Raw genomic sequence first — 13,525 nt, 5'->3', positions numbered from 1 at the left:
GTGTTGATCTTTGGTTGTTGATGTGGAAGAATAAAATAAATAAGGAAAATTAGGGTCATTTGAGCCCTTACTCTAAGAGAAATTTAAGCATTTCTTATCCTCACATTATAGGTTATAGATTACAAGTGCATCAGAGCAATATTGTACATGGATGTTACTTTAAGGTTGCATTCAAGAGCAGTAGAGTCTCACTTATCCAACATTCACTTATCCAACGTTCTGGATTATCCAATACAGTTTACCTCCCGCCCCGATCCACAGCTGTTTCTCTAGTCAGCAAGGATTGAACTTTTTATGGATTTAATTTCTGAAAATGTTGCTACTGTAAGTTCATTTTATGCAATCCTATCTTTATTTGTAGGCAATTTGTAAGTAGCCATTTTTTTTAGTCAATGTTTTCAATATATTGCAATGTTTTGGTGCTAAATTCATAAACACAGTAACTACTACATAATGTTACTGTGTTTTGGACTGCTTTTTCTGTTGATTTGTTGTAAAACATTATGTTTTTGGTGCTTAATTTGTAGGCTTTTCATTAATCCCTCCTTATTATCCAACATTTTTGCTTATCCAACATTCTGCTGGCCCATTTATGTTGGATAAGTGAGACTCTACTGTACTAGTGTTTCCTTTCCCTTCAGTTAAAACTACATAAGTTTAGAAAACTGTTCAGAATCAGAATCATTACACAAACACAAAGATTATCTACGTGCAGATTACTACTTTACTTAAGCATCTCCTTGAATGTTGTACACTTATGTGGGTAACAGCTAACCATGATTCTAAGATGCTGAAACTTCAATAATGCTCACAGTAAGTTAAGGAAAAGAATAATTTCAAATTTTCCATTGTAAGCTTATGTTTATTTATACTGGATGCTCTCAACTGTGAACTCTAGGAATGAGTTCAAAGGTGAATTATGGGAAAGAAACATGAACAACTACTTGTGTTCCTTCTTTTTTCTGTCTTAACCCTTTGTTCATTGGTTTCACACTACCACCATTAACATGCAAATATGAGAGCCATATGAAATATCCTAACTGTTTGATTCTGTATAAGGAGGCACAGCAGGACTGTAGTTGACAAACATTAGAGCTCATATCAGGGCTCTCATGGTCAAAGCTGTACCTTTCACTATCAGTTAAGAGCAGCAGACAACTCACTTCTGCCTCAATTTCAGCTTGTCTCTTCTCCAACAATTTGGCCACAGCCATTGCCCGATGCTTCCCAGATCTTTTACTGCTCACAGCCCATTCACAAAGCAATGTTACTACAGCTTCATCATTGGGTGCAACCTATTTTTTAAAAAAAAACAAAAAACAAAACAAAGAGGTTCATTGTTAAGAAGAACAAATGGCTATGAATTAGAAATATGATAAATATAAGTACCAAGGGCAGCATTGTTTCTCCTGTTCTAGCTTATGCCACTCCGGGACATTATAGCCTAAAGCTAATTATTATTCCAAACTAGAACAGCCCTACTAGATTAATGAGAATTTGATAATTTACAACACAACTTTAAATTCCATTCATTTCATTCACGTACTCTGGCTGGGACGAACAACTAGAATTAGACCTAAGTTTTTTTTCAAAGTGGCAAAAGCAATTTATTTTCAAGGCGATGCATAGGTACTCTAACTTTAAAAGACCTTATAAAACAAAGAGGAATAGATAACAAAGTGACAGATAAAATAACAGCAAGAAGTGTAAATAACAGCAGCCCCAAACTCGTCTTTAAAGTAATGCATATCTATTAAATGTAGCTATCTTTTTCTTTTCTTTTTTTGGTGTCAGGAGCGACTTGAGAAACTGCAAGTCGCTTCTGGTGTGAGAGAATTGACCTGGAGCCAATTGCTTGCAATACATGATATATTTCTCTCTTGTCTAACCCTCCCTTGACAGTGTGTTTTCTTTTCCAAGCAAGGTCAAAAGGGAGGGAAGGAGGGGAAGGAGAGATATTTCATTTCTTCCTTCATTTCTTCCATGCCACTTCCACTCATTAAATTCGTGTGGTTGGTTGGTTCACTTCAGGTGTCCCTATTTAATATTATTATTGAGCTATATTTTGTATTGGGTTGCTGTGAGTTTCTCGGGCTGTATAGCCATGTTCAAGTAGCATTCTCTCCTGATGTTTCACCTGCATCTGTGGCAGGCATCCTCAGAGGTTTGCTCAGAGATCTGTGGGAATGAGGCAAGTGGGGAGTGTGTGTGTGTGTGTGTGTGTGTGGAATGCTCTGGGTGGGAGAAAGAACTCTTGTCTGTTTGAAGCAAGTATCAATGTTGAAATTAGCAAGCTTGGTTAGCACTGAGTAGCCTTGTGGCTGCGAAGTCTGGCTGTTGCTGCCTGGGGGCATCCTTCGTTTGAGGTGTTACCTGGCACTTGATTCCTGTTACACTTCACTTGCCTCATTTCCACAGACTTCTGAACAAACCTCTAAGGATGCTTGCCATAGGTGCAGGTGAAACATCAGGAAATAATGCTACTGGAACACGGCCATACAGCCTGAAAAATTCACAGCAACCCAATGATTCTGGCCGTGAAAGCCTTCAACAATATTTTGTATTACTGGCCAATATTTTTTTAAAAATTAAATTGAAAACTTTTTCAACTGAAAAAATCCTCAGTTATTCCTAATATCAGCGGTGGGCAACTCGACACACAGTCCTAATGGATATGAGAGGGGTACTTTTCTCATGCCTCCTTCATTGTCACTTTCTTCACAATGAAAATCATAAGTCTGGAGAGGAGAGAAACCCATTTGTGTAGAAAGTCTCCATAAGAGCTAAGATGCTGGAAAATCAAGGATTTGGCTCATATGGGACCTCTCTTCAGATCTGTCACCTTCTATGTTCAGTAAAGCCCAATAAGGCCACTTTATATTGTTCTTCCTTTTCTCTGTAGAGGAAGAATTATGCAGCATGTACACAACTATTGTCTGATGAAGTGTGCTGAAAATGTATGTCAAATAAAAATTATTAAGCTTTTAAAGAGCCAAAGGGCAGGCTGCAAAACCGATTACTGTCCAAACAAATGAACAAAAAAACTTCAGTCTACTTCTCTATAAGGTGCCACAAGACCTGTTGCAAAGTCTATGACAGTTCTCCTTCCAAAAAAGCACTCTTCCCTTAACTGTACTTCCCTATACCATCAACAGACAATACAAACTCCAATAATAAGTCAAAGCAAAGAAGAACCAAAACCTGGAAAAAGGTATGCAGTATAAAAATATCTTTATTGTAAGAAAATGTCAAAATATCCATCCTTCTTCAGAAAGCTACAAACAATCACATGATACCCAAATGCTACTGGAATTCAGGAAATCCTTATAATTCCATAATTCTGACTTCATACCAGTTTTCCTCCTACTGAAGGAATTTTAAAGCTAAAATTAGAGCCAAAGCAGTAATAGTTCTCATAAGGCATGTGAATTATAAAACGCTTTAAAAACTTTTTCAAATGTAGGACCAGTTCAAGCTGATATCCATTATGGTTGAGGAACTCAATGCATGCTTTTGGACTGTGCAGATGAAAAGACAAACATCTTCACCTTCTAATATGTAGCACACAAGTTTTGTGCCCAGGATGGGAGTGAAAAGGAGAGCAAGTGAGAATTTCATTAACAGCAAGTGGCCAACAGCAGATCAGGATGGCCCTTACCCCAGTGGCCATTTATTTAGCAGTGGAGTCAGGGAAGATAAAGTTGCCCATCTCTTGCAGAGTTTGGGCAACACATAGGACCAGGTTAGAATATAACAGCACAGACATGAGGTGGTGAGTGTGCTAGAATGCAAAGACACCACCAAGAGAAATTCCCAATGGCCAGTGCTAACACTAAACTGAACCTGCTCAGGCAGCTCATTTTGGTTACATCAAATAGCAGCAAATTGTTACCTAGTTATTTTTTTGCTCTCATTCCATTTCTTTGGCAAAGGAACGAGGCACATTTGAGATTTCTGCATGAATTGACAAAATAACAGGGTTGGTTTTGAATAACATGCACCTTGAAGAGAAGGAAAAATTGTTCCATGCTTTGTTTCAGGCATCAAAAAGTCATAGGTCAACACTGGGGTTGCCTAAGGGCTTCTGGGCTTTGGTGACTCAGGCCAATACACCATAGAGAAGTCTACACTTGGTGCTTGGTCACTATAGATATTAACATGCCCGGGTCCCACAACCTGCTGCCCTAGATTAGTTTTCCTCCAATAGACTACTTAAGTAGAAAGGCTGGGTAAAACTGCAGTCACCAGACAGATTCGACATACAGTAAGCCTTCCATATTCACAAAATCTGCATTCATGGCACATGGGTTAAACCCCTTTGCTGGCAGGACTCCTGATCTGAAGGTTGGGTTGCTGACCTGAAGGTTGGGTTGCTGACCTGAAGGTTGCCGGTTCAAATCTGGGGAGAGCGCAGATGAGCTCCCTCTGTCAGCTCCAGCTTCCTATGCAGGGACATGAGAAAAGCCTTCCATGGGATGGTAAAACATCAAAACATCCAGGCATCCCCTGGGCAACGTCCTTGCAGATGGCCAATTCTCTCACACCAGAAGCAACTTGCAGTTTCTCAAGTTGCTCCTGAGACAAAAATAACCCATTGATTGAAAATATTTGGGGAGGGGGGGAATCCAAAATGCAAACCTTTATTTTACCATGTGCCAATGCCCTGCTGTAGTCTCCCATCATTTGACAGATCCTCAGATTCTCTTCAGAACTTGTTTGAGTTGTTAGCCATTTAGAATTGAACATCCACAGATTTTGGTATCCATCTTGGAAACAAGCCCCTGCAGATACTAAGGACTCCCCTGACAACAAGCATATTAGAAGTTGTAGCAAATAGCTACAGGGTGCAGCTGACAGCAAGCTCATTACAAGTTGCAGCAAATAGGTTCTTGGATTGTGTTGTCGAAGGCTTTCATGGCCGGAATCACTGGATTGCTATGATTTTTCCAGGCTGTATGATCATGTTCCAGAAGCATTCTCTCCTGACATTTCACCCACATCTATGGCAGACATAATCAGAGGTTGAGTTCTGTTGGAAACTAGGCAAGTGGGGTTTATATGTCTCTGGAATGTCCAGAGTGGGAGAAAGTACTCTTGTCTGTTTGAGGCAAGTGTGAATGTTGCAATTGGCCCAACTACACTATTTATCTGTTGCTGAACAGCAGATGGATTTGGGGTAGACTCAGCCACCCAATGTTCTTTGTCATCCTATCTAAAAAAGGGTTCGCTGGTTCCCTTTCTGTCCCAAGGCTAAGTCTCACTCCATGCTCCCTCACACCCACATAGTATACAGTAAAGCTCCTTCCCGTTATTTGACAAAGCCCTGGGAAATTAACTTTGTTTAGGCAACAGTGAGGAAAAGCCAGCTGGCCCGGCTTCACGAAAGCTAACAATTCTTGAGCTACTATTAGCACCAGCTGTGACTTTCTGCATTTGACGTTTGAATGTTTACACAAGCTTAGTTTAAATTTATATTTCAAAAGAAGCACACAATAGGATCTGAATACCAGCCAACAAAGTAATTGTCATTCAGTTAGTCACAAGAGTAAGGATTGTATTTTACAACATGCTGACAACTAAAATAAAACCAGTGAGTGTTTTTAACCTGAGTTTTAACAAGGTTTTAAAAAAAGAATGGTGGAACTGCTTGTTTCCAATTGGACACATATAATTTCCCCAAAAACAAAAGCATTTGCAAACATTTTACTGGCCTTTCATATTGGAATTAATAAAAATAATAATATACATACTGTGTTCAATTTTAAAAAAAAGGTGAGCAACTGCTTTTGTTTTCAAATTAATCAGATTGGCTAAAGACTATGCAGCTGCCTGGCCCACTACAACATTACATCCCATTTCTACACAGGCAGAAAGGGAATGAGGCTAACTTTAACAATCAAAACTGCTGGCTGACTGTGTATATGTTTACAAATCGGGAACAAGTACCCACAGTCAGGCTAGGACTAAAATATAATGCAGGCATTCAGCCAGGTGACAAGACAAGTCATATTGAAATGGAAAGAGCAGATTCCCCTTTAAAGGTGATTTTCTGGTGTATATATTTCTCTCTAAATCCATACATGTGGAAGTAATTGTTACTTCCCATTAAATTCTCTTATCATTTCTTTATTTGAATTATATCCTGCCTTTCTACCAATCCAAGGTGCAGTATTTTCAAATCATAAGAATCGCAATAATCAGGTGTGATGGGAGATTATACATTCCATCTCAAAACAGTATGCATCCAATCTTTTAAAAATATGGGATGCATAGTGATATAAATGTATTATACCCCTATGTGATAAGGCCCTTAGTGCACCAGCCTTTACTGAGACAGTTATCTATGCCTTGGTTATATCACACTTAGATTACTGCAATGTGCTCTGTGCAGTGCTATTCTTGAAGACCATTTGGACACATGAACTACTGAAAAATGCAGTGGCTAGGTGGCTGATTGATGCATGGTAAGATCATAGTACTTGTTTTGTAGACTTAGTTCAAGGTGTTGGTTTTAACTATTAATGGTCAATATATCTGATGACATGAATGCCTGCCTACTGTCCATATCCTTATGAATCTGAGTTATTAAGATCCTCAAGGGAAAAGTTTCTGAGAACAACACTTGGTCAAGGAAGGCTGTTTGCCAAGCATGTGTGAGAAAGAACTTTGGCATGTGTTGTTTCCTAATTCTGCCATGCAGCCCTTCAAGAATTTAAACTGTTCCCATTCCCTTGACTTTCAAAAAATGTTGAGATACAGCTTTTTATCCTTGCATTTTAAATTATGTGTAATGATCTATGACTTTACTAATTCCAGTGACAACTATCCCAGTTTGAAGGGAAGGGAGAAAAGACAAAACCAGAAAGCCAACCACCATTTCAGATTCCTAATTTTCCTAAATTTCACAGGTTTGCTAAACTAGGCTTTAAGATCATCAGAGATGTCTTCCTTAGATATATATTGTTTCTCAGATAACACTGAGTTGATTAATTCCTGTTGTACGGTAAGCAAACAGAACATTTTTTTCATTATTTGGTCCTAACTAAGCCTATGTTGCCTGTACTGGGGAGAGTTTGGGAATCTACTACTACCAAAGCACAGATACTACCTACTCTGGAGAAAGAAATACAATATAGTTAAACATGCAAAATTAACTGGCTAGTAATTCTACATATGAAATCCAAGGTTAAAAACATGATGCATGATCCACCAGCTTGTATGAAATCAAAAGCAGTGTTTATAGGCTCTGTCCCATCTCCATCCTATAACTAAACGTATGCCACAAGACTCCTCGTTGTTCCCTTTCATGGGAAGCAGCTCATCCACCATTCCTGTATATAGATGTGTGTAGGTCGTGCTACAAAAAGCCATTTAGTTATAAATTATCTTCGAGAGTTCTTGGAGAACGGGAGAAGTCCCAGCAGATTGGAGGAGGGCGAATGTGGTCCCTATCTTCAAGAAGGGAAAAAAGAACGACCCAAACAATTACCGTCCGGTCAGCCTCACATTAATACCAGGCAAAATTCTGGAAAAGATCATTAAGGAAGTGGTCTGCGAACACTTAGAAACAAATGCGGTCATTGCTAATAGTCAACACGGATTTACCAAAAACAAGTCATGCCAGACTAATCTGATCTCTTTTTTCGATAGAGTTACGAGTTTGGTCGATACAGGGAATGCTGTGGATGTAGCCTACCTGGATTTCAGTAAGGCCTTCGACAAAGTCCCCCACGACCTTCTGGCAAACAAACTAGTAAAATGTGGGCTAGACAAAACTACGGTTAGGTGGATCTGTAATTGGCTAAGCGAACGAACCCAAAGGGTGTTCACCAATGCGTCGTCTTCATCATGGAAAGAAGTGACAAGTGGAGTGCCGCAGGGCTCCGTCCTGGGCCCGGTTCTGTTCAACATCTTTATCAACGACTTAGACGAAGGGTTAGAAGGCATGATCATCAAGTTTGCAGACGACACAAAACTGGGAGGGATAGCTAACACTCCAGAAGACAGGAGCAGAATTCAAAACGATCTTGACAGACTAGAGAGATGGGCCGAAACTAACAAAATGAAGTTCAACAGGGACAAATGCAAGATACTTCACTTCGGCAGAAAAAATGGAAATCAAAGATACAGAATGGGGGACGCCTGGCTTGACAGCAGTGTGTGCGAAAAAGACCTTGGAGTCCTCGTGGACAACAAGTTAAACATGAGCCAACAATGTGATGCGGCTGCTAAAAAAGCCAATGGGATTCTGGCCTGCATCAATAGGGGAATAGCGTCTAGATCCAGGGAAGTTATGCTCCCCCTCTATTCTGCCTTGGTCAGACCACACCTGGAATACTGTGTCCAATTTTGGGCACCACAGTTGAAGGGAGATGTTGACAAGCTGGAAAGCGTTCAGAGGAGGGCGACTAAAATGATTAAGGGTCTGGAGAACAAGCCCTATGAGGAGCGGCTTAAAGAGCTGGGCATGTTTAGCCTGCAGAAGAGAAGGCTGAGAGGAGACATGATAGCCATGTACAAATATGTGAAGGGAAGTCATAGGGAAGAGGGAGCAAGCTTGTTTTCTGCTGCCCTGGAGACTAGGACACGGAACAATGGCTTCAAACTACAGGAAAGGAGATTCCACCTGAACATCAGGAAGAACTTCCTCACTGTGAGAGCTGTTTGACAGTGGAACTCTCTCCCCGGGGCCGTGGTGGAGGCTCCTTCCTTGGAGGCTTTTAAGCAGAGGCTGGATGGCCATCTGTCGGGGGTGCTTTGAATGCGATTTCCTGCTTCTTAGCAGGGGGATGGACTAGATGGCCCATGTGGTCTCTTCCAACTCTACTATTCTTTGATTCTAAGTGATTTGCAAGTAATCAAATATATAGAACCACCTTCTCACAATTGGTAGTTTCCAAGAAGGGGAGAAAAAGATATTCCCTCGCACAAATATTTTTCTGAATACTGAATTTACTCACAGGTAAACTACATGACCTTTTGCAAATAGTATCTTTCTGGTGGCTATGAGAAACTAAATGAGCCTAAACTATTGATTTCACTAAACTTTTCATTATTGAGAATAGAATGTTTTGTTTGTTTTGCAACAAAAAAATTGACATCACTGGAAAACTTCAAAGGCTTGTTTTAGTAAATACACAGCAGGAAAGAGGAAAGGCTGAAATGAATAACTTTTTTACTCAAGGGACTAATAACATCTTTTCTTGAAAACAGTTTTTAAACCCAACTCTCCCACAATGTAAAATAGAACATAACAACCCGTAAGGAACGGCTGAAATACAGAAATGGAAAAATCCCAGTCAAAATTAAGCTAAGAACTACAGCTTTACTCCAAGTCACAAACTGTGCCTGACATTTGATGAATATGTGTCATGAATTCATTTGACAAGTAAAAAAAAATCTAAGGATTTAAAAATATCCTTTATATAATTAATAAAATGAAAATTTATCTTCAGCTAGCAAGTAAAATAAATCTCATTTATACAAGTTTCTATCAAGAGAATTTAAGGAGGATCTACATCTTCAAAGTTAACTTTGTAAATTGCATCAGCGAGCACAAATATTTTAGAAGCTATTTAAATACAGATTCTGCCTTATTCCTAACAGACTTCTATACTTACTGTTGTTTGAGACTGCATGTTTTAAATACTTTATAGTACATGTTAATTTATAGATGGCAATGATGACATTAATAAATTATGAATGATTCCAACTATATAAGAGGTCAGTAGTAGCCATAATTAACAGTTTCTGAGCTAACACAAGGCAAGTTTTTATCTAGCTGTTTTTTGACAAAGAAAAAACTGCCATCTAGTGGCTCATCTACAGTTTCCCAAATGTTTTATATGGAGAGCAATAAGTAAGATTCTATCCTATCCTCAGTTTACCAGTATTTATTTGTGAATATATAATTTATACTCAGTGGTTAGCAGTACTTACTAGAAGCATATATAATTGTGTTCATGTTGCTGCAATGTCACTTTACATATTAAAAGTAAGCCTCTGGACCAGTGGTTTCTCAACCTGGGGTCCCCAGTGTTTTTGGCCTTCAACTCCCAGAAATCCTAACAGCTGGTAAACTGGCTGGGATTTCTGGGAGTTGTAAGCCAAAGGCATCTGGGGACCCCAGGTTGAGAACCACTGCTTTGGACTTTTCTCACATGTATATATTGAATAATAAATGGCAAAAAAAGCCCTAAGGGACTTCCCAGTCCAACAAGCAACGAACCAAACAGGAATTCCCCAGCACCACGTTATGGGCTCAGACTTCCAGGAAAGAAGAAAGCCATTGAAAAACAGTGCCTCCCAGTACCACCCCAGCAATGGATCCCAGAGAAGCACTGAGGTCACTGATGCTGAAAGTCATAGATCAACAGAATCAAGACGGACACACATTCATGGAATAGACAGGTCCATTTGATAACCATGCCTGAAACTAGACTGAAATAAACAGGTATTCCTGCTAAAGAACCCAACAAACAAAACAACTTAGTCCAGAATCAGAAAATACCTAATTATAACACTCTTCTTTATTGTTTATGAATTCTTTATTTTACTACAATTTTCGCTCACTTACAAGCTAAAACATTAGTAATTTTTTGACTATATGCCGTGGAATATAGCTTTAAACCATTCTAAAATTGTCATTTCCTCTGCAGCTGAGAAGAGCTAGCAACGCAGGAGACTGTGGTCACTGGAGCCAACATAAGCAGATACACAAATATAGCATTTGTTTTGTTGTCTGCAAGCCAAAGGCATTAAATGAATACACAGATTTTCAACCACTTCCACAAATCAAGCAAGTTAAGATGGCATTTGTAGTGACAGATGCATGCCAGTGAATATTTTTTTAAAAAACAGCAGCTGGAAAGAACATGGAACAGAAACCAACCATTTCCTATCTTCATGGATAGTGAAAGACAACTCGGGGGGGGGGGGGAATATATGACCTATGCATTGCCTATGACCATCAGCCAAATTTCTGGTGGAATTGAAAAGACAGAAAAATAAAACAAGCTATAAAGAGCAGCTTTGGCTGTACTCATGAAAGCATGTGGCTGGGCTTTTTCAGCAACAATAAAAACTGGTCTTTGGAGACAACAAAAAGGACAGAGAGGAAGAAATAAAATGAAACATGTCCAGCGAGACAATAGAAGAGCAAATAGGGCTAGTGACTTCTTCCACCTCTCCACAAAGAATTGCATGGTTGTTTTCCGGCACTATATAATACATTAATGGGACTAAGATGTGCCACTGTACAGTATTTGTGAACCATATAGGCCTGAAAAAAGTTGATGAAATTATTGCTTATCAATATGCGAGCCTGATCATTTATAGTACACACAGTGGACTCTTGGAATCTGCTGGACTTTGGTTCCAGGATCCCATTATATACAATGGCATTGAAAAATTGCATATTTTTCACAAACTCATGAACAATTCAGATAAATGCCAGAGAAAACCTGAAGAATGGTGAAATGGTAGGAAGCTACAGCCTACACATTGCTCAGCACACAACCAAATCAACCTTTCTGGATTTTTTTTCTGGATGTTTGAGCCGTGGGAAATTGAACCCATGGATGCAGAACCCTAAGCTATGGAAAGCCAAGTGTAAATTATGAAAATGTAGAGTGACTGATCAAGCCGCACAGAGTATAGAATTTTGGGATGAATTCGACAAAAAGCAACCTATAATGTAAGACATATTTGAATCACCAACTACTTACATTTAAAGACCACTGAGGTATTTTTCTCATTACACAGTTATACTATTTTAATGCCATTCTGACTATGGTAAGGTAAGCACAGGTCAGACTTTTAATCTCAAGGGTAGAGATCCAGTAAAAGTTTTTAAATATATCATAACAAATACGTGCATACATGCTCAGTAATTCACAAAATGCATTTAAGTTTCAATAGCAGCATGCAGCATGTCAATGTGATACTCAGATCTTTGATATTGGAGATGAGAAGAAGAAGAAGAGAACAAGTAAAGGAATATTTACAATTGTAAATTTAGACAGGAAAAATTCAATTACCTCCTGGTTATCCTTGTTCTGGTTTGGCCAGAAAATCTTATGATAAAGACTTTCCATTGAATTACTAGAATCTGATCGATCAAAGCAATGTCTATCCAACACTTCCAATGTGTGCAAAACCCGGCTTATAGTAACCCCTAGTAGAAAAAAAAACCAGAAAAGACATAGTACATTCAGTATATAATCAAGAGGATCTTTTTCTGAACTGTAGACCATTTACTCAAGGAAATGAATATTTTTAAAAATATTTCTATAGCACCCTTTTTATACTTACACTAAAGAAAAGTATGAACTTATATTCATTTTTATTATACCACCCATTTCTTCTATTCCCTATTAGTTTAGGGAGTTTAATTTATTGTTAGGTTTTTCAAGTTATTGTTAACTTTAATTTTGTATATTTTTAATATTTGTTGGATATGTGCTTTGTAGGTACTGAACAAGTGCCTGTGTAAGCTGCCTTGAGTCCCCTTCAGGGTTGAAAAAGGCAGGCTACAAATGCAATAAATAAATAAATAAGACAACTTAAATTCTTATGTTTAGAAACAGTATTTCCTCAAAATCAGGACTGTAAATAAAGAAGAACACTCAGAAGACAGGGGAATTCCAGACTGGAAACAATCAAGGCCAGTTAACACCTCCTAACAAAGGATTCATCCAGGCAGGAAGTAGATGGGCTTTGAAGTTGCAAGGCATTTCAATGCTAATCAAGGTGGTCAATTGCAACATTCACACTTGCCTTAAAAAGACTAGAGTTCTTTCTCCCACCCTGGACCTTCCACAGATATATAAACCCTACTTGCCTGGTTTCCAACAGACTTCACAACCTCTGAGGATGCCTGCCATGGATGTTGACAAAACGTCAGGAGAGAATGCTTTTGGAACATGGCCATACAGCCTGGAAAACTCACAACAACCCAGTCTTTCCTATTTTACCTTCATTTGAGTTTTTACATCAGTAGGATTGATCAAATGACATGAAAATTCTAACAGCCCCAATATAGTAAACAGTTAGAAAAAATATCTATTTATTTAATGATGAATGATTGCAAACATGTAAGATATTTTTGGCCATGAATGGAAGTTTTGCACAGTTGATTTGTACTACCCCTAAAGGACAAACTTTTCATCAATCCTAAATATGGGATAAAAATAATATTTTAATCATCCCTGTCCCGGAAATAAAAACTGGGGCAAAAACTTTGAAAGAAACACATAAATTAATTACCTTACAAATGACATAAAAATACAAACTGCATATTCCAAGGAAGAGAAAACTGCTCACTGACCAAAGGGCAAAGCTTTTCATTTTCAGGAGAAGAAAAACAGCACTTGTAAGTCATTCAGACTTTTCTTTCTCCTCAAGGGTGAGACAAAAGGTGGCTCCTAGAAATTTCCAAGTACTGAAAAAGTTCAAGCCTGACTCGCTTTGCAACTCCCAATTTATATAATTAGATTTTCTTTTCTTTTTTAAATGACTGGGTATA

At 38.6% G+C, this 13,525-nt stretch overlaps 1 protein-coding gene across 5 annotated transcripts in view; it reads right to left on the bottom strand.

Annotated features, from left to right (window-relative positions):
- med12l (mediator complex subunit 12L) overlaps positions 1 to 13,525 on the bottom strand; it is a 178,650-nt gene that overhangs the window by 142,588 nt on the left and 22,537 nt on the right. For all 5 annotated transcript variants that reach the window (XR_010004767.1, XM_008106169.3, XM_016992056.2 and 2 more), the window contains exons 10-11: positions 12,039 to 12,175; positions 1,164 to 1,295 (exon numbers count right to left, since the gene is read on the bottom strand). Coding sequence is in view for 4 of the 5 variants with exons in the window: in XM_008106169.3 (XP_008104376.2) it covers positions 1,164 to 1,295; positions 12,039 to 12,175 (269 nt within the window). In the remaining variant the exon portion in view is untranslated. The remainder of the gene's footprint in view (positions 1 to 1,163; positions 1,296 to 12,038; positions 12,176 to 13,525) is intronic.

The sequence above is a fragment of the Anolis carolinensis genome, chromosome 3 (genome assembly GCF_035594765.1).
Source record: "Anolis carolinensis isolate JA03-04 chromosome 3, rAnoCar3.1.pri, whole genome shotgun sequence".
NCBI lineage: Eukaryota > Metazoa > Chordata > Lepidosauria > Squamata > Dactyloidae > Anolis > Anolis carolinensis.
The sequence above is the reverse complement of the archived record's forward strand: the minus strand, read 5'-3'. Positions and strand labels throughout refer to the sequence as shown.